The 20,834-nt window shown below is 43.4% G+C and overlaps 1 protein-coding gene across 4 annotated transcripts; it reads left to right on the top strand.

The window, feature by feature from the left end:
- Positions 1-513: 513 nt before the first annotated feature.
- LOC129864991 (transcription factor ETV6-like) lies at positions 514-20,265 on the top strand. Of its 4 annotated transcripts, none has more exons than XM_055937370.1 (8): positions 514-882; positions 4,125-4,254; positions 15,710-15,874; positions 17,033-17,167; positions 18,525-19,112; positions 19,258-19,400; positions 19,510-19,610; positions 19,724-20,265. In XM_055937370.1, exons 1-8 carry the CDS (start codon positions 850-852, stop codon positions 19,824-19,826), a joined length of 1,398 nt encoding a protein of 465 aa, XP_055793345.1. In that variant the 5' UTR covers positions 514-849; the 3' UTR covers positions 19,827-20,265. The 4 variants fall into 4 exon arrangements, with proteins under 4 accessions (XP_055793345.1, XP_055793344.1, XP_055793347.1 ...); XM_055937369.1 differs by having other exon boundaries at positions 4,122-4,254; XM_055937372.1 differs by lacking the exon at positions 514-882 and adding an exon at positions 922-1,041.
- The last annotated feature ends 569 nt before the right edge of the window (positions 20,266-20,834 follow it).

Below are 20,834 nucleotides of genomic sequence, written 5' to 3'. Positions count from 1 at the left end.
GAGTTGAGTTTGAGGGGCCTATGTGCCCCCTGGGCCACTAATTTACATTTTTATTGGGCCCACTTTTGATGGAGGTGAATGGACATCTCATTCCAAACTCATTCCACGGAGGGCCGAGTGTCTGCAGGTTTTAGTTTTTTCCTTTCAATTAAGACCTAGACAACCAACCACTCAAGTACAAGGGTGAAGCGAAAACATGCAGACACTCGGGCTTCCCTGTGTAAATATAATCTGCAATATCCAGATATGGGGTATCCCTTTAAGAGAGAAGTGGCTACAGAAGAGTCTGGCTGCAGGCTAGACTTAAGTGTGTTTCCTGAATATTATTATTTAAATTGGCTCCCTGGATCTCGTTGGCGTCTCTTTCTAGCAATGAACAATTTGGAGATCTTTCTCCCCAATAAGAAACCCCTACGAAACTCGGGAAGCCAAAAAGATAATTCTACACAAGGAACGCCTTTTTATCCAGGCTGCAACAAAAACCCTCTGCAACAAGGGGGCAGGGCTCAATGCTGGGAATTCACGTCATTTCGCCGTTTACACATCCAAGTCAATGAGCAGCATCACGGAGATGTCCGCCTTTTAGTCCTGTCTTCCAGGAAGAGAATTAACCAACGCGTCGCCGAAATGTAGAGCACAGGACCAACAGAAAACAAAGAACTTTCACGCGTTTATGATGAACATGGTCATATAATGGATTGATAACAAACCATTAAACGTATTTATTACGTGGCCCGTAACGCTCGACACGTCAGGGAGTCGGATGTGGGTGTTTTTTCTGGTTTATTTCAAAGAGGAGAACGGGAAAAGGAAAGTGGGAAGAGGAGAACTTCCAGAATTTAGCGAGACATGTCAGAATCCCCATCGCAGATCATAACCAAGGTATTTGTTGATTTTATAAAGCAGAATCAAGTTCTAGAACCCCGGGGTGAGATGCGCTTGACGCAGTCGTGTTGTTGACAACTGCATCGTGTGTGTTGGTAATCATCTGTTGCTGAGGGGAACGTTTCGCCGCTCTGTTGTAGACTATACCAGCGCATGGTAAGTCCATCCATGCTGTGCGCAAGTTTACCGACTTCGCAGCACACCTGAGAGAAACGTTTTTCGTCACGACGTTCATTTTCATAGGCTATTGGTGCTTTCAAGACAACTGGGAACTCGGGGGGAAAAAACGAGGTCAAATCATGACGTCAGTGATCTTCAGGTCGGAGCCATAGAAAGATGCCCGCGTTTCCGACTTGGAATTCCGAGTTGGATGACCATTGAAAGATTTTTTTCCCAGTCGGCGCTTGTTTTTTCTGAGTTACCAGTTGTCCTGAACGCGCTAAAGTCGGAAGTCAGAGATTTCCGAGTTCCCAGTTGTTTTGAACGCGCCATATGGCTTGTTTGATAACACCAGAAATGTTACTATCCTTATGGATCATATTAGCCTACAGTTAATGTTACCGGTTTAAACTATTCATGGGAATATAAATGTATCTGTCACGATTAAATAGCATACACACAGGTAACTCATTTTCTATACAATACATTTTGTATACGTAAACCTGAGATATGTAGGCCTAAAATGTGTAAAACAGTTCCAGTGCAAAAATGCATGCTGATTATCATGTTATTACATTACAATAACGGTCTAAAGATGATCTTCAAATTTCAAGTGACAAGGAAACTATTTTGTATTGTTGGGATGCAGCCTAAAAGAGTAGGCCTAAAGATATTTTGGAATTATAATGTTTTGCAGAGAAAAGTAGCAGAGTTAATGTAGGCTATATGTATGCCCTACAACACACGCACTCACACAGAAACTCACTCTCTTGCTCCCTCTTGGCCCCATCTGTACCTGAACCCCTTTTTGACCGTACACAACCATGTCAAACCTGGGCTGTACAAATGCGAAATCTTGTAAAAGTAAGACTTGATATAGTGTGTTACTGTTGGCTATAGGCTACTGAAAACCCTAAGTATTCTTGAAGAGTAGGGCGGTCTGCGTAATAAAATGAGATTATAAGCTCATTGCTACATATGCCACAGTGAGTTCCTAGTACAGTAGGCTAATAGGAACTAGCCATTTTAGATTGACTGGTTGAATGAATCACCAATCCATGTTACAAGATGCCGCTGTTGGCAAACTGAGAGCCTATAAACATCATATTCAGCAGCACTGATTGGCCCATACATACTCACCCGTTAACTGTTGCTGTCCATAGAAGGTGCAGAGTAGAAAGAGGAAAATTAATGATGTTAGAATACCATTGTACACAACAGCACATGCATACATTGTCGTGTTGACGGGTGACATTTTGTATAAGTAAATGTGCATAAATACCAGTAAGTTCAACCTCCTGTTTAGTGACTGGCTGCAATGACCATGCAAACACACCACATACAGTGGGGCAAAAAAGTATTTAGTCAGCCACCAATTGTGCAAGTTCTCCCACTTAAAAAGATGACTTCAACTATGACAGACAAAATGAGGGGGAAAAATCCAGAAAATCACATTGTAGGATTTTTAATGAATTTATTTGCAAATTATGGTGGAAAATAAGTATTTGGTCACCTACAAACAAGCAAGATTTCTGGCTCTCACAGACCTGTAACTTCTTCTTTAAGAGGCTCCTATGTCCTCCACTCGTTACCTGTATTAATGGCACCTGTTTGAACTTGTTATCAGTATAAAAGACACCTGTCCACAACCTCAAACAGTCACACTCCAAACTCCACTATGGCCAAGACCAAAGAGCTGTCAAAGGACACCAGAAACAAAATTGTAGACCTGCACCAGGCTGGGAAGACTGAATCTGCAATAGGTAAGCAGCTTGGTTTGAAGAAATCAACTTTGGGAGCAATTATTAGGAAATGAAAGACATACAAGACCACTGATAATCTCCCTCGATCTGGCGCTACACGCAAGATCTCACCCCGTGGGGTCAAAATGATCACAAGAACGGTGAGCAAAAATCCCAGAACCACACGGGGGGACCTAGTGAATGACCTGCAGAGAGCTGGGACCAAAGTAACAAAGCCTACCATCAGTAACACACTACACCGCCAGGGACTCAAATCCTGCAGTGCCAGACGTGTCCCCCTGCTTAAGCCAGTACATGTCCAGGCCCGTCTGAAGTTTGCTAGAGAGCATTTGGATGATCCAGAAGAAGATTGGGAGAATGTCATATGGTCAGATGAAACCAAAATATAACTTTTTGGTAAAAACTCAACTCGTCGTGTTTGGAGGACAAAGAATGCTGAGTTGCATCCGAAGAACACCATATCTACTGTGAAGCATGGGGGTGGAAACATCATGCTTTGGGGGCTGTTTTTCTGCAAAGGGACCAGGACGACTGATCCGTGTAAAGGAAAGAATGAATGGGGCCATGTATCGTGAGATTTTGAGTGAAAACCTCCTTCCATCAGCAAGGGCATTGAAGATGAAACGTGGCTGGGTCTTTCAGCATGACAATGATCCCAAACACACCGCCCGGGCAACGGAGTGGCTTCGTAAGAAGCATTTCAAGGTCCTGGAGTGGCCTAGCCAGTCTCCAGATCTCAACCCCATAGAAAATCTTTGGAGGGAGTTGAAAGTCCGTGTTGAGGAGAGGAGATCTGCATGGAGGAATGGGCCAAAATACCAGCAACAGTGTGTGAAAACCTTGTGAAGACTTACAGAAAACGTTTGACCTCTGTCATTGCCAACAAAGGGTATATAACAAAGTATTGAGATAAACTTTTGTTTTTGACCAAATACTTATTTTCCACCATAATTTGCAAATAAATTCATTAAAAATCCTACAATGTGATTTTCTGGATTTTTTTTTCTCATTTTGTCTGTCATAGTTGAAGTGTACCTATGATGAAAATTACAGACCTCTCTCATATTTTTAAGTGGGAGAACTTGCACAATTGGTGGCTGACTAAATACTTTTTTGCCCCACTGTAAGTCAAATATGATTTTATGAATAAAGAGATTGGCTATGTGTAGGTACCTTATCCCTTAGATAAAGAATGTCTTTAAATGGTGTTATAGTTTCTCAGCGTGGTGATTCTCAGGCTGTTTGGGTTTAAGGATGGTTTTCGGGAGGTTTGTAACTAAGGGATGCTTTGTGTCTCTGTGTATCTATTCATAGCAGGAGAGGAGCTCATTCAGTCCTTCCTCCGCGAGCCCCCTGCCAAACTCCACTTCCTCCCCTGTCCATGCTCCCACAGCCAGGCCAGCCAGCCGAATGGAGGACGAGCCTGCCAGGCTGCCCGTGCACCTGCGTGAGTCACACAAACATGCAGACACACGCCAAACACACACACACAACTCATGACAGGCGCACACAGAGAATACATGACAGTCATAATCAACAAACAAATCTTTGTCTTTTCAGCCTGCAGTTTCCTTATTCGATAAACATTTGTTTTGAGAGCTTTTGACCTCAGAAAATGGCAGATTGAAGCCATGATTTACTATAGCTACTTGCATGTCACGTCATGACTCCAACGTGCATCATTCTCCCCATGTGGACAGACAGACCTACTCATGTATCCCTACTCTGAGGCGCTGAAGCAGATCCAGGGTCAAGGACCAACACAAGACGTCTTTACTGGACCATAGCAGAGTCACTGTACTGGAACACTACACAGTAGAACACAGTGGAATGCAACACAGCAGGACAGTGACAGCCAACAACTCAGTACACGGCAGCACAGCAGTGTTCAGTACAATAACACCTCAGGGTACTAAAGGACAGCACACAACACAACATAGCTCAGTACAAGAGAATAGCGAACAGCACAGAATAATAGCCCAGTGTAATGGAGGAGCATATAATGTAAAGAAGGTAGGAGAAGAAAGGAAGTAGGAGATGGGTTGGGCTGGGGAGAGTCTAGAATTAGGAGAGAGAGTGAGCTATTACAGGACAGAATAGGACAGGGCGGACAAGAAGGAAAGTAAGGAGAAGACTGTACATATGAGGTAAGGTGAGGAGAGGATTTGATTTGTATTGAGAGGGCAGATGCGTATATTGATTTACATTGCTACTTTACATTATTCTGCACTGATGAGGAAGAGCGGCAAGTAAGAATTTCACTGTACCATTTACACCCGCTGTATCCTGTGCACGTGACAAATAAACTTCGATTTGAGGTGTTTACTGATCTGACATGGTTGGAAAAGTGAGAGCATTGGTGGAAACCATGTTTTTTTTTAACCTATTCTTAAGACCAGTATAATCACCATGGGCCTCAATAAAGAGAGGAAGGAAGGAAGGGAAGGAAGAGGGACAAGGAGAGGAGGGAACATGACAACCGTGTGCTGTCTGGTGGAGCTGACGGCAGGTCTCAACCGGCCACTGCCTGAGCCAATAAAACAACAGGCGGGGTTGGATCACGGCCAGGATATAGACTGGGTGTTTATAGAGTCGTAGAGTCACTGGGCCTGCTCTGTGTGAAAAACTATTCATATTTAACCAGGCACCTTTTAACATGTATGACTTTTAGGACTTAGAAGACTAGTGAGATTCATCTTTGTAGTACTTCAGTGAGTTTGGATATAAATCTTCCCACTGGGCACAGCCATCAATTAAATGTCTATTCCACGTTGGTTCAACGCAATTTCATTAAAACTATGTGGAAACAATGTTAATTCTACCAGTATGTGCCAATGAGTTGTTGTGGGAACTTTTGAGGGTAATTGACCTAAATATTGGCGGTTTGTTGATGTGTGTTTGGCAAAGATATGGTGCAGTACTCATAAATTAGACCAGTATATTAACACACTTTGTGGTAATCTCAATATCTAAAAGAAATGACCTGTAGTGTCTATGCACGTGGACCATACAGAGGAAATTCCCCATTTCCACTTCCCCTTTTGTATTGTCATAGAAAAAGGAAGAACGTTTAACATGTCTGTTTTGGTCTGAGGTTGTCTGTTAGGGCGGTTTATCTGGGCGTGGTGAATGTGGTCTGCTGGACTGTGAGCTTCGATTCAACTTTTTGTTTGAATCTTTAGATTATGCAAGATTTCCCTCTCTTCTACATGTTGACTCTGTCTTTAACTCTGTTAAATGTATAAACTACCCTTCACCTGTTGGCCTACAGTACCCAAACTTCTTATTGGAACCTTCTTTGGCTCAAAGCCATCACTCTTCCTGACAATGATCAAGTACCCTTCTTTTAGACAACTTGTAACACGTTTGCTCCCCTTCCGAACACATCACACAGCTGGATCCAACTGGCACACATACTGCTAGAGACAAACCGTCCACATTCAAAGGCAATTTGTCCAGGGAGAAAGAAAGAAAGAATGAAAGGGGGGGGGGGGGGGGGAAATTGCAGTGTGGGCATAAATCCGCCTTCTCTATTTCCTGAGGAGGAAGTGGATTAGATCAGGGTGAGAGTTGCAGCCTTCTCCTCACTCTCAAAGAAGGCTACTCTTCTTTTTAACCCCTTTTAGCCAGGAGTGTTAGAAACCACCCCACTCTGAATGGGAGAGGTTTGCCTCTCCCTGTGTGTCTGGGTGAATGTTCTTGAAGTGGTGAAGTTAGGGTTACATTTCTCCATCACATTGGCGGATTTTCACGTTAATCCTCCAATTTCCTGTCTGTTAGTTGTCTCATTGTTGAACTATAGAATATGCACATGAAAAGAAAATAAGCACAGCTGTAAAACACTTAATTCTACTGTTTGGTTGCACAAGATGTCAGCGCTTGAGGGAAGTGGATGACTTTTGTAACCAACAATTCCATTCCATTAATTGTGTTTACTTAATTGTCTTGCGATGTGTCAGCCTCAAGGTCACCCACCTAGCAGACACTAAGAAGCGTAGCAGTGTCATTCAGGCTCACTGCAGTAAGGGATTCACGCTATTTACTGACGTCACAACGAGTCGGGTGGGCACTGATGGGGATGTAACATTGAGACACCTGTGCAAAGTGACAAGTTCAAAGAATAGGGAGTGAGTGTCTATGGGAATGTGTATGGAGAGTACAGTTTACATTAAACATGGAAGCTTATTGAACATGAGAAATCACTTGCTGGCTGACTGAGAAAGAAGCCTCTTCTTGGAAACTTGGCTTGCTGCTGTTTTTCTTTGTAAACCTTTCTCAATAGATTGTGTTTGCTTTGCTCACAGCTGGGGTTCTACTGTGTGTGTGTGTGTATGTGTGTGTGTGGCTGAGAGAGTGAGTGTGTGTGAGAATGTCTTTGTGCACAGGCATGTTGGAGTTGGTGTTTGCTTGTGTATTAATCAGTCTCTGTGTGTGTGTGTGTGTGTGTGTCCGCATGTCACTCTGTGAGTAATTGTACAGTGTGTGTGTGCCTGCATATTAGTTTGTGGAGTCATTCTGTATGTGTAAAGATGTTTGCGTGCATATCAATGGTGCAGTACATGAAGGGGGGGGGGGGTGACTGTGTATACCCCAGTGCCTTTCAGAGGGGAAATTTCCTGCCCCTGGAAGCCGTTCTCATCCTCAGGAATTTCCTGAGTGGGCAGACTGCGCTTCCTGAATAAATGTTGTTGTTTTTCCCCCTTCGTTCCCTTTTCTCCCTCTGAAAGGGGAAACTGTTCTCACATGCCAACAGCCAAGTGAAGAGCAGCCCCCTTCTCTTCCTGTTTGAAACACTCCACATGCCATCATGGAAGGAAGGGGGTTTGGGAGGAAAGTGGGGGTCATAGTTCCCCACCCCAAACCAGGCAGGGAGCAAACTGAGCCCACCAGACAGATTGATGCTTAAAAGACATAGCTATGTTGCTAATGCTACCCATTCTCCCTTTAAAGGGCGACTGCACTTCCTTTGGCTTTTTGACGGTTGCTCAATGGAGACCATGACTGAAGCCAAACCAGAGTTGTCTTGGGGGTGTGGTTGGATGTGGGTGTGTTATGTTTGTATATAGACCCTTTCTAGTACACGACACACTGACAGATGCATGCGGCTATTGGCTGCAGTAAGAAAGACATTGCCATTTGTGCCCATTCAACAGCCTAGATTTAGATTTTATTACTTCTAAACAAAATAACTTTTTGGGGTTCTCATACACTTACAATGATGTTTTGATTATAACTTGAACAGTCGCTAAGATTATATTTGGTTTTGCAAAATAAGTATTTTGGATGCCGCATTTGTTAGCTGGAATGCTAACGCTCATTGACATAGTCTGTAGCAAAAGTTAGCCAAAGAGCCATTTTACTGGTTGAAGTGTTAAAAAAAAAAAAAAAAAGTAAAATGCAGTTGATTTGTGATTATGACACAAACATTCATATGAGCCTTAATCCAATTATAATCCAAAACTAGTGTGAAATGCAACATGTAAATATAGAGGCTTTTTTTTGCTGGCGTTCTATAAGAACTCCCCCGTGTTCTTCCACCAACTTGTGTGTATTGCCCTCGTGAGGCAATGTTTGCAACACAGAAATGGGTCTATTGTACCTTGGCAGGTGTTTGTCCCTCCCGAGTCGCTGTTGCAACAACAACCACTTCCTCAAAATGTTAATTAATTTAGACGATTTTGCAGAGGAGGTCTTAGTCACGTAATTTTGCATCTAGCTAAGGTGTTTGGTGCAGTAATTCTTAAGTAAAAACATTTGCATGAAAAACTAGTCCGTGCACTGCATACAGTCTATCGAGCTGGGAAAGTCCTACTCCGCGCTCAGGACTGATTTCTGAGAACAATATCTTTACAATATCATCTGCGAGCTGTCAAATTATTGTAAAGAAAGCACAAGCAACAACTGTTTATCAGTGTACAAAATCACTTGCTAGCTAGCAAAGTTCCAACTCTTTTTGTCAATGAAGCTAGCAAGTAGAAGCTAGACTGCTTATCAAGTCAGTGGAGAGTTGTGTGCTTCGGTGCTGTTATTTAAAAAAAATTTTTTTTTACTTTCTCAGTATCTATTACCAGAATGTGAGTCTGTCTGGCAGTGTTTAATAGGGAATCGTGTTACAAAACAGGTCGTGGGGGACACACAAGATGGGTCTCAGAATATTGAAAAGTGGTCTATGATCATCTCAGTTCTCCTTTTGCCCAAAAAAGTGCCTGACTCGAGTGATTGACACTCTCAAACATTAGCAAGTGGCCACTCCATAGAGGACTTAGGGTCAAGGGTTATTTCTACGTAACGGTGGCGACTCAGTTGTCTTATGTAAACAAGTCAGAGGAGCCTTGTAATAGGCAGATCTGTTTCACTGTCTGGAGGTTCTGGCTGCTAGGATTGGATAGAGCGTGTGCAGCTGATGGAGTGCAATCAGTACAGCTGCTTCTCTCGTGTTAGTGGGCATGATTGTAATCCATACCCAACCCCCCAGTAAGTCGCAACAAACTCATGTACAGAACGCTGTTTTGGATGAGACTTACTTCATGACCAAAATGATCCTATTTACACATTGTAGATATTTTTGACCCTAGAATTCATGTTTCTAACTCATATCGATGCCACATATAACCAACTTTGGTTTTAAACGGCCTAAGGGGCAGTTGACCTTTTTTTAAGTGAAGGGTCTACTTCAGATTTCATTAGCATAGATGACATGCTAATTTCCATGACATTATGGTTTAATACAGAATAATTCTGGATTGAACAATGAGGTCAAACTGAGAACAGCTATTCACTTGAACATCTCTGAAACCTCTAGCTGGGCTGATGTATGTTCCTATTACATCTGTATAATTTTGTATGCAGCATGTATGTATGCGTGTATACATGCATGCATACATACACACATACACAGTTGAAGTCGGAAGTTTACATACACCTTAGCCAAATGCATATAAACTCAGTTTTTCACAATTCCTGACATTTAATCCTCGTTAAAAAAAATCCCTGTCTTAAAGTTAGGATCACCACTTTATTTTAAGAATGTGAAATGTCAGAATAATAGTACAGTGATTTATTTGAGCTTTTATTTCTTTCATCACATTCCCAGAAGTTTACATACACTCAATTAGTATTTGGTAGCATTGCCTTTAAATTGTTTAACTTGGGTCAAACGTTTCGGGTAGCCTTCCACAATAAGTTGGATGAATTTTGGCCCATTCCTCCTGACAGAGCTGGTGTAACTGAGTCAGGTTTGTAGGCCTCCTTGCTCGCACACGCTTTTTCAGTTCTGCCCACAAATGTTCTATAGCATTGAGGTCAGGGCTTTGTGATGGCCACTCCAATACCTTGACTTTGTTGTAGAGGTCGACCGATTTTATGATTTTTCAACACCGATACCGATTATTGGAGGATCAAATAATGCCTATACCGATTAAATCGGACAATTTTTATATATATATATTTGAAATAATGACAATTACAACAATACTGAATGAACACTTATTTTAACTTAATATAATACATCAATAAAATCAATATATTCAATTTGGCTTAAATAATGCAAAAACAAAGTGTTGGAGAAGAAAGTAAAAGTGCAATATGTGCTATATAAAAAAGCTAACGTTTAAGTTCCTCGCTCAGAACATATGAAAGCTGGTGGTTCCTTTTAACATGAGTCTTCAATATTCCCAGGTAAGAAGTTTTAGGTTGTAGTTATTATAGGGCTATTTCTCTCAATACCATTTTGTATTTCATATACCTTTGACTATTGGATGTTCTAATAGGTACTTTAGTATTGTCAGCCTAATCTCGGGAGTTGATATGCTTGAAGTCATAAACAGCTCAATGCTTGAAGCATTGCGAAGAGCTGCTGGCAAACGCAGTAAAGTGCTGTTTGAATGAATGCTTAAGAGCCTGCTGCTGCCTACCACCGCTCAGTCAGACTGCTCTATCAAATCATAGACTTAATTATAATATAATAACACACAGAAATACGAGCCTTAGGTCATTAATATGGTCAAATCCGTAAACTATTCTTTAGAAAACAAAACGTTTATTCTTTCAGTGAAATATGGAACCGTTCGGTATTTTATCTAACGGGTGGCATCCCTAAGTCTAAATATTGCTGTTACATTGTACAACCTTCAATGTTATGTCATAATTATGTACAGTTATGGTAAATTTAATTACGGTCTTTGTTAGGAAGAAATGGTCTTCACACATTTCGCAACGATCCAAGTGGCCCAAACTGCTGCATATACCCTGACTGCTTGCACAGAACGCAAGAGAAGTGACACAATTTCCCTAGTTAAAAGAAATTAATGTCAGCAGGCAATATTAACTAAATATGCAGGTTAAAAATATATACTTGTGTGTGTTGATTTTAAGAAAGTCGTTGATGTTTATGGTTAGGTACACATTGGTGCAACAACAGTGCTTTTTTTTTTGCGAATGTGCTTGTTAAATCACCCGTTTGGCGAAGTAGGCTGTGATTCAATGATAAATTAACAGGCACCGCATCGATTATATGCAACGCAGGACAAGCTAGATAAACTAGTAATATCATCAACCATGTGTAGTTAACTAGTGATTATGTTAAGATTGATTGTTTTTTATAAGGTTACGTTTAATGCTAGCTAGCACCTTACCTTGGCTCCTTGCTGCACTCGCGTAACAGGTAGTCAGCCTGCCGCGCAGTCTTCTCGTGGAGTGCAATGTAATCGGCCACAGTTGGTGTCCAAAAATGCCAATTACCGATTGTTATGAAAACTTGAAATCGGCCCTAATTAATCGGCCATGCCGATTAATCGGTCGACCTCTACTTTGTTGTCCTTAAGCCATTTTGCCACAACTTTGGAAGTATGCTTGGGGTCATTGTCCATTTGGAAGACCCATTTGTGACCAAGTTCAGTGGTCTGTTTGCCCAAAGAGAAGGAAAGCATGGTAGCTGGTAGGTGTGCATTTTAAGATTTACAAGTGTAGCTTTTGAGGTACAGCATTAGTACAGTACTACTCGTTCCTGCATTTTCTAAAAGAGGGTTGGCCTTCTCTTATAAAAAAGCATAAATAGAATCAGTGAAGGCAGGAACTTATTGAAAACAAACTACAGTACATGAGCCAGCTTGCCCCCAATGCGCAACATACTATCAAACAGGTTGCGCTACTTCCTGCCCAATAACCGAGCATTTGATTGGTAATCTGTTTTTACGCTTGTTTTGACTGGATGAAGTCCAATCTGGCTGGATTTGGAACACACAGTTTCCGATGAGGTGAAGTATGTTGTTTGCATATTGACCTGGAGCGAGAGAAAGAAAGGAGGGGATGAAGTGAAGGACAGGAACAGGGAGAGTGAGGGAGAGAGGGTGTGAGTAAGGGAAATGTAAGGTGTCACCCTCATGTCTGACTCACAAGGTCAAAAGGCCTCCTTCTCCTCCGACTCTCCAAGAATGAAAGAGCAATATCCGCCTCTCATTAAAGAGGTGAATGACTATAGAGAGGAAACATACTTGATGTTTTGACCAAAGTCCTGAGCTGTCAAAAGCACTTGCAAACTTCTATAGCATTTACAGTACATTCACAAAAAATATTTTGTTATTCATTCCAGGTACAACTGTACACACACTACTGGTCTGACCTTTAGCGGTCTACACAATGGACACATATTTCCTCTGAATGTTCTGTTTTGCCGAGAGAGGAGTTAAAGAGGTTGGGGGGTTGTGGAGGGTAACAACGAAACAAGATACCAGTGATCTCATCCGTTCTCTCCTTCATTCATCCCATGCGCTTACGAGTTGCCCAGGCAACAGCGTGCATCACTGTGTGTGTGCGTGCGGGGGCCTGCAAATCCACAGAGTGAAAATTATGTGTCATCAGAGAGGATTAGTAGCCCACGGTTTAGTCAAGGGCCTTTCGGGTGGATTCGCCGGTCGTGTTCGAGAGTGTTTCATCCCATACACAAACAGACTGCACACCAGAAACCCGAGATGGTGTCCAACAAAGACACGGATGGTGAAACGAGAGCGGGGGCTGAAATTGATTTGGTCATGAACACTGAAACAATAAATCTGCAGGTTCTTACACAACTGAAATGTGAAAAGGATTGGGCAAAAATGGAAACTTCTCTGAGCCTGTGAGGGACAGAGTAAGATGTAGGGCTAATCAAAGAGGCACTGTCACTCTCTCTCTTTCCTCCCGCTCTTTTTCTGGCTGCCTCAGCTTCTCTGTCTCTCTCTCTCTCTGTGTGTTTGTCTGCTGACTCTTAATATCCGTTTCTCTTCCTGTTGGTCTTCTTTTTTCTACCACTTCTCTGTTATTGTTTCTGGTTCCCATCACTCTCTATCCTCCCCTCCCTGCTCTATCCTTTTCTCTCTGTCTGCTCTCTCCGTTGCTGCTGACTGTTGATAAACCTCACAGCGTCGCTCCCTAACCTTACCGCAGGAAGTTTCCTGTGCTGAAACGGAGCCCATGCTGGATCGCTTCCTGCCCAAGTGCGTTGTGGAACACGTTTGTTTGGGCCTCCCTCCCCCACTCCTTCCTCCGCTGGGCCCTGTACAGATGGCTTGGTCCGGCAGGCCGGATCTCAGAGGAGTTTTGGCAGCGTTGTGCCTTCCCTCTTTTGCTCTCTCTTTCCCCTCTCTCAATCCAGCCCTGGAGAGAACATACCACTGCAGTGACCTCACAACCAGGTCCTCCCTGCATGCTGTACGCATCGCTAAGGTCACGTGATTAAGGGGTCACCCGTAGGCGACACAGCTGGTGAATGCTAAGCATATAGTAATTAGATCTGTTCTCTTGTTAGGTGCTACCAGTAACTTACTGATGGTGTTTGTTCTCACCATGGCAGTCAATGGCATTGTTCGGTTGTTCAATCTAAAATCTAGAGCTGGCATTAGAAAAATTAATCTAGATTGAAAGGATATGAAAACATATTTCATTGGGACATTCTAAATCCCTACAAACAACGGGCTGTAGTCCTCATGTTATTCTTGAACACCGGTATCCAACTGTTGTATGATTTACACCTTTACTCATAAAAGGGCTCTTTACTTGTCATATGTTACCCATCGGGGGCCAATTGGCCCCTGATTGAAAATCCAGCTCAATCAGATGCATGGCTCCTGTGACAATCTGTAGTATTTTTCACAGACTGGTTCTGGCTTGACTGTTTGTGGAGACTATGTAAGTAGACCCTGTGTAGTGATGGAATAGGCTACATAAAACATTCCATGACACATCAAGTTCTTCACTGGCTATATAGTTATGTCCATACGCTATATTCTAGATAAACTTTCCCTTCTCAAGTCTATCACAAGCTCTGCCAATGTCTCTTCTCTCTATCTGAATATGGAAGGGAAGTGGGAAACTGGCAGTCTGAGACGTTTCTTTTTATATTGATTGTTCCCTGTATAAAACGTCCTTTGTTTGACGGGGGGGGGGCGATCGCTCTGAAACCGCGCACGGGTTCCGATTACTCCTGTGACAGTGACATTGCGCGCACCGCTGGCCAAAGATAACAGCTGTCCCATTCCAAGAGGAAGTGTTTGAGGCCTGGTGATAAGTGAGACGTAGAAACTGACGCTCTTTGTCTGGTGTACGCGTGATGAATGCTGCTCTGGTGGTTTGGTGTGTGTGTGTGTGTGTGTGTGTGTGTGTGTGTGTGTGTGTGTGTGTGTGTGTGTGTGTGTGTGTGTGTGTGTGTGTGTGTGTGTGTGTGTGTGTGTGAGGTGAAGCACAGCAATACTGTAAATCTGTTCAAAGGTTAGAGCCTAGTACAAATGTATAGATATATGAATGTAAATATAGGCCACCCAGTACCCAATGACGTCATCTAGATCAGGGCTCTCCAACCCTGTTCCTGGAGAGATACCCTCCTGCTACAGACGCCAAAGAATACAGTATCCTGACAAACAACAATGACGTTTCTGTCAATGATTTATGTGCTAAACATCTAGTACTCTCAATTGCAATACGATGAGCAAGACTGGGAAAACAATACGACTTGACTCATATACCGTATAAACCCATGGTAAGGCTTTCTAGCTGATATGAATTACATGCTGTTTACTTTCTAGACATCCACTGCTCTCTGATTCCCACAGTCACCCACACCATTGTTTTCCCTTTGAATACTATGGTATTGTCCATGTGTGGGTTTAACGAAAAATGTAATGTGATAAAAAATAAAAAAAACATGACGTCAATTTCCTAAAAGAATGAATGAAATGCACCTCAAGGTTTGATTCAACCACATTGTTATTTAGGTTACAAGGAGCAAGTTGATCATTTTCTAAGTAATGGTGTCGGACACACATTTGTGGTGAGCGTTGATTCCTGGGCTATTGCTCATTGCAGTCAGTCACTAATGCGTTTGGGCGATCCATCAGTGCAGATGTTTCGCTCTCGTAAGTTCCCACGGCAGTGAAAGAAATATTTCAGAGCCTGCAGGGTGAAAAACGTCAGAGCTGTTTCCTCTGGTATTCCTCAGTGTGTCCTTGCCATTTATGCACTATGTATTAGATTAGTCTAATACACATGTATTTATACACTGACTGAGATAAGCCACAAGTTTTCCTTTGCAAACAACATCTACCAAGGTTAACTCACAAGTACTGACAAACATGAAGCAAATATGAAATGAACATACTGTACGTGAGCACGCATGACTGAAGTTTCATCTTTCTTGTTCGACACCTCCTCCATTCCTGCACTCTGCATATCTCACCTCATACCCTCCCCCCTTCTCTTCCCCCCTCTCCGCTAATCTTCGAATCAATCCCTCTTACTTTGATCTCCTTCCCTCATTTCCCTTTTTACTGCCACCTCTGCCTCCTTCCTCCCTCTCTTCTTTTACTTCCCCCCGGTCTCCCTCCTTCCCAATACTTTCTTTTCATCTCCCCCCTCGCTCCCTCCACCCCCAGGCCTGCAGCCGGTGTTCTGGAGCAGGGAGGACGTGGGCCAGTGGTTGCGCTGGGCCGAGAGGGAGTTTGCCCTGCGGCCCAACACCAGCGGCAGCTTCCAGATGAACGGCAAGGCCCTGCTCCTCCTCACCAAGGAGGACTTCCGCTACCGGTCGCCCCACTCCGGTACGCCCACCTCCCACGCCACGGCCCTTATTAATTCAAACGGTTGCTATGTTATTAGAACACATTTTTCTAACAACATGCTCATGTTTAACAATAATGAATTTTAAAGGGGGAATGACTTGAGAAATGGCACACTGACCTAAGATAATGGCCATGTGTCTAGAGCAGACACTGAATGTCTTTGATAGACCTTTAGTCTATATTTGTAAAATATGTTGATAGATCTGCTCAGCTGGAAGAAAGCAAGAGGACGAGCAAAATCAGGTGATTCAGCAGCTTCCTTAGTGGCGTTGCGGTCTGTCTTTGTTGTTGTGGGGAGGCAGTAGGAGACTGGTTGGGTAAATGGCCGATCAGGAAGTGCAAACCGAACTCAACCGTCACCTGCTAACACCAGGAATTTCCCCTGCAGTGCCGTGTTAAACAGCAGGGCCAGAAAGTGAGAACTGAAAGGGGTTTATGTGTGCAAGTGTGTGTGCCTGTGTCGTCTTCACTTCCTTTATGAGAACCATTTCCTTGATGATCTGACGGGAAGCCTCGCAAATTGAAGTGAAACAACTCCCTCCATTCTATTGATTCCTTTTGAGGGAAATACTCTCTCAGAGCCCTTCATATACAGGTAGCGAGTTAAATCTTTCAGGGTGTCCTAATAATGCAATTTTTACACATTGAGCATAAACCATGTTATGCTAATGCCATCTCTGTTGTAGAAGATACTACAGGCTTTTTTTCATATTGTCTGACACAATCAACCTAGCCTCAGCACAGGAATCTTGGAGGTGTGACAAAGTGAGTCACATGGTTGGTTTATGACTAGACTTGCCATTAGGATTCTGTCACGTCCATGACCTCCTCAAGTAGGCTGCTTTGTAGGAGAACAGATGACGTATGGAAGTTGCTAGGCAATAATATCAAGTCTTGAACTGCCTCTTGGCAGGCTGAATCATTAGCAACACTATGACTCTTGTCCTGGTCTGTTGGCCTCATTTACCATCTGTTTGGTCCAGACCATGTTTTTAAACTCCAGTAAAGATCTCTGGTCGGAGCCTGATCCTTTTGATGACATTGATTGACAGCTGCTGCCATGTCTATGGGGTACACCATTGGAAGGGCTCATACAGTAACATCTGACCTCTAACCAGTGACCTGTGTATCCTGCAGGGGACGTCCTGTACGAGCTGCTGCAGCACATCCTGAAGCAGAGGAAGCCGCACTCCTCCTACCCCTCCGCCTACTTCCCCGGCAACTCCTTCCACCCTCTGCCAGAGGGAGCTCTCCAGCACCACAAACTGGAAGGTCAGTGATGTTCGTTAGGGCACACTGTAGCAAAAGGCTTTGTAATGGCAAATGAAAATCTGTGTTCAGACAAGTTCAGGTTATACATTACATTTCACTCTCCCTACTGAACACCAGCCCGATGATGTTCTTGAGATCACACTTACTGAAGGAAGAATAGAGAGAGATGATTACAGGAACGCATTGAATTGAATGGGGGGAATGCAGTGGCATTGAGTTCAATAACCTTAGGATGGCTGTTGATTATTGTAACATGATCTTAGAGAGCCAGTCCAATTGGAAAGCATTTCTCAGACCAATATGAAATCAACTTATTAGCCTATGGGGGGGGGGGGGACAACATTTGAGGCCCATTATGGAGTGGAATATTGAACGCATCACCATTGCGTTACTTTCCTGACAATATTATTTTGTTATTCATCAAACTTTTCTGCCAGAAGGATTTCACAATTCTGTTCTTGTCTAGGGGAATTTGTTGTGAGTAATTCCCCCTGAAGAACCCAACTGATCTGACTTCTGTTTCACAGGAGTTACTCAACAATCTTAGACAGTGGCTTCAATTCAAGTATTTAAATTACACATGATCAGAGAAAATCAGTTGGTCATGTAGCAATACAATTGCAAGAAAGCATCTCAAGTATGCTTTAAGTGAATCTGACAAAAGTAACAAGTGGTGCAATGGTCTACTCTAGACTCTAGAGAGAGGTGTTTAAGTCTCTGTTTACTATCCACCTGAAAAGAGGAAGGACTTAACCTTCTTCATGCTATACTTTGGACTCATTTCACTGGAATGGTTAGAAGGAAATGGGAGGAGAGAGGAGAGGTGTTGACATTGAAACCTGCTCCACAAGGAAATGCTTCTATATTTAAACAACCTTTGGTCTAGGAGTTGATTATCTACAGTTCCTCATCTCTACATGTTTAATAGGGGAAGTGATTGGGTTAGATGATTCAGATGCTCAGGACTTCCTTGTTGTTTGGTATGCTAGTTCTGGTATGCAGAAGCAAAGCTATTTCTTTCTTGCTTAGAGGCAAAGCATACTAGCTATTCACATGTAAACACTAAGTAAATGTGTACTCTACATGTTGTAATGTCCTACCCAGTAGAGGGCAGTCCAAACCAATCACTAATAATCTACCACCCACATACATTGAGACATGAGGAAGTTTGTAAATGTGTGTAGTGACATCTACTGGACATCATGTAAATATTTTGGAAACATATATCCTAGGGGCGGCAGGTTAGTGGTTAGAGCATTGGGCCAGTAACCGAAAGGTTACATGCGGAAGACACAATTTAGTTGAAGGCATTCAGTTGTACAACTGACTAGGTATCCTCCTTTCCCCTTCATTGCAGAAACGGTACGGCGAACACCACGTGGTACAGAGCCCCAACCCCAGCACCCACCCACCATTGAGCTCCGACACCGCTCCCGCTCGCCACACCACCCCACTCCCCACCTCTCCCCCCTGGACCCCAACTACCCACGCCCTGGTGCCGAGGACCACCTCCAGACGTCCTCCCAGCTGCCCGACAGCAACCACCACCTGCCCGAGGACTTGTACACTCTGTCGGTGTCCCCGGCTGCCCCTAACGGCCGCTGTGCCACGCCCCGCGAAGCCCCCTGCCCAGGCAGCCCCGGGTGCCAGGACGCTGCCCCCCCTCGTGTCATCCAGCTCATGCCCAGCGCCATCATGCACCCCCTGCTGCTTAGCCCAGGGCGAGGAGGTGTCGCTGGAGACTTCAGGCACAGCCGTGGGGGGCCACCACTTCAGGCCCCCCATGAAAACGGGCGTGAGGGGAAGGGCCACATCCAGCTGGCACTGGCCCACCACCAGCAGCACGCTCTACATCAGCAGGAGGAGGCGCTCTACAGGAACCACCACGTCATTGTGCCCGTCTCGCCACCAGAGGAACAGGCAATGCCCATTGGACGGATAGCAGGTAACTAACGCTCCTAACTACTCAGGGTTCATCTTAGAGGGGGGTGGTCACGGCTTCAACCACCTCTGGAGGAAGTGTGGCTAAAGTTGAAGTTAACAGGTACTGTCTGAAATGTGTCACACCTCTAACGGGTTTGTGTTCCCAGACTGCAGGCTGCTATGGGACTACGTCTACCAGCTCCTCTCAGACAGCCGGTACGAGAACTACATCCGCTGGGAGGACACAGAGACCAAAGTCTTCCGCATCATGGACCCCAACGGCCTGGCTCGCCTGTGGGGGAACCACAAGGTAACGAACTTCACCTCCCAGTGTTTGATTGGAAAAGGCATTTTCCCGCAGTGCTGTTTTTTTTGAAGTTCTGTGTTAACATTCTATCTTGTTCCATTGGTTGTAACAGAACAGGACCAATATGACGTACGAGAAGATGTCACGAGCACTGAGACACTACTACAAACTGAACATTATCAGGAAAGAGCCAGGACAGAGACTCTTATTCAGGTATGGTAGGGTTTAGTTAAAACCCAATATTTATTTGAAGTAAAAAATATATGTATATACACTTGTCCAGTTTGAGTTAACTAATGATTAACCACTGTGTATGTGTGGTTCAGGTTCATGAAAACCCCAGATGAGATTATGAGTGGACAAACTGACAGGCTGGAGCACATAGAGTCGGACACAGACGATCAAATCTACATCAAAGAGGAATGCTGAGGCCTCTGGGAAATGGAGCCCACTAAAGCGATGAACTACTACAGCCGCTGATGCCTTTCGGAAAGCAGCTCGAACAATCGTTTCAAACCAAGAGCGCCCGGACATTCACTCCATCCAAAACTCAGAGGAACTTGATGGTGACGTCTCTAGATTGCCGTTAAAACTTTATAAGATTTTCTTTCCAGACAAATCTTATCATTTTTTTTCTGTCCTAATGCAAGGAGTTCAAAGGACCTGGTGAAAAGTATATCTCATAAGACATTCCTTTTCCCTGAACTGCCACAGCAAATCAATCATTTCATGCTTGTCATGTCATACATTGTTGATTTTTCTTCCCCACATGTGCATTAAGTATAAGAAAATGTTGCAATTTGTGCAAATAATGGGAGAGGTTGTGTAGCTGGAACATTTTCACCACAGAATAAATCTTTTTGATCAATTTGTATGGCTGATCTCTTTAAAATGCATCTGACCTTATTGCTTGCAGCCTAAGTCTAGCAATCATTCCTGAAATGATTGAATGAAGTGATATGTAGGCTAAATGGTGACTTATTGTTTATTTTTTTACATGACTGCCAAAGTGCAGTTTGGAATTTATTCTGAAACAATCCACATGGTGGCAATGCTGCACCACTTCTGACTGTAAACCAACATAGTTCACCGCACTGTAGTCCCAAATCCAGATCTACTGAAGTTCACAAGGAATCAAAGGTCCAGTGCAGCCATTTTTATCTCAATATCAAATCATTTCTGGGTAACAATTAAGTACATTACTGTGATTTTGTTTTAAATTAAAATGGTCAAAACTGCTTCTTAGCAAAGAGCAATTTCTCACATTCACAATTTCACAGTATTATTCCAACCTCATAGTGTGTATATACACAAGACAATCACGTTTTTGCCTGCACTGGGCATTTTAAGAGGTTAATTTAAGTGTGTGTGATATCCAACCACACCTGTTCCCACATGACAATTAAAAGGTATACAATATATCTATTTGTGCAAAAC

The sequence above is a fragment of the Salvelinus fontinalis genome, chromosome 11 (assembly GCF_029448725.1).
Source record: "Salvelinus fontinalis isolate EN_2023a chromosome 11, ASM2944872v1, whole genome shotgun sequence".
Classification (NCBI taxonomy): Eukaryota; Metazoa; Chordata; class Actinopteri; order Salmoniformes; family Salmonidae; genus Salvelinus; species Salvelinus fontinalis.
The sequence above is the reverse complement of the archived record's forward strand: the minus strand, read 5'-3'. Positions and strand labels throughout refer to the sequence as shown.

Bases quoted from the DNA above. Each gene is read 5' to 3' on its own strand.
- LOC129864991 (XM_055937369.1), top strand. From the start codon at position 850: ATGTCAGAATCCCCATCGCAGATCATAACCAAG. The intron at 17,168-18,524 runs GTCAGTGATGTT...CCTTCATTGCAG, and splicing joins CCAGCACCACAAACTGGAAG to AAACGGTACGGCGAACACCA. The intron at 19,611-19,723 runs GTATGGTAGGGT...TGTGTGGTTCAG, and splicing joins GGACAGAGACTCTTATTCAG to GTTCATGAAAACCCCAGATG.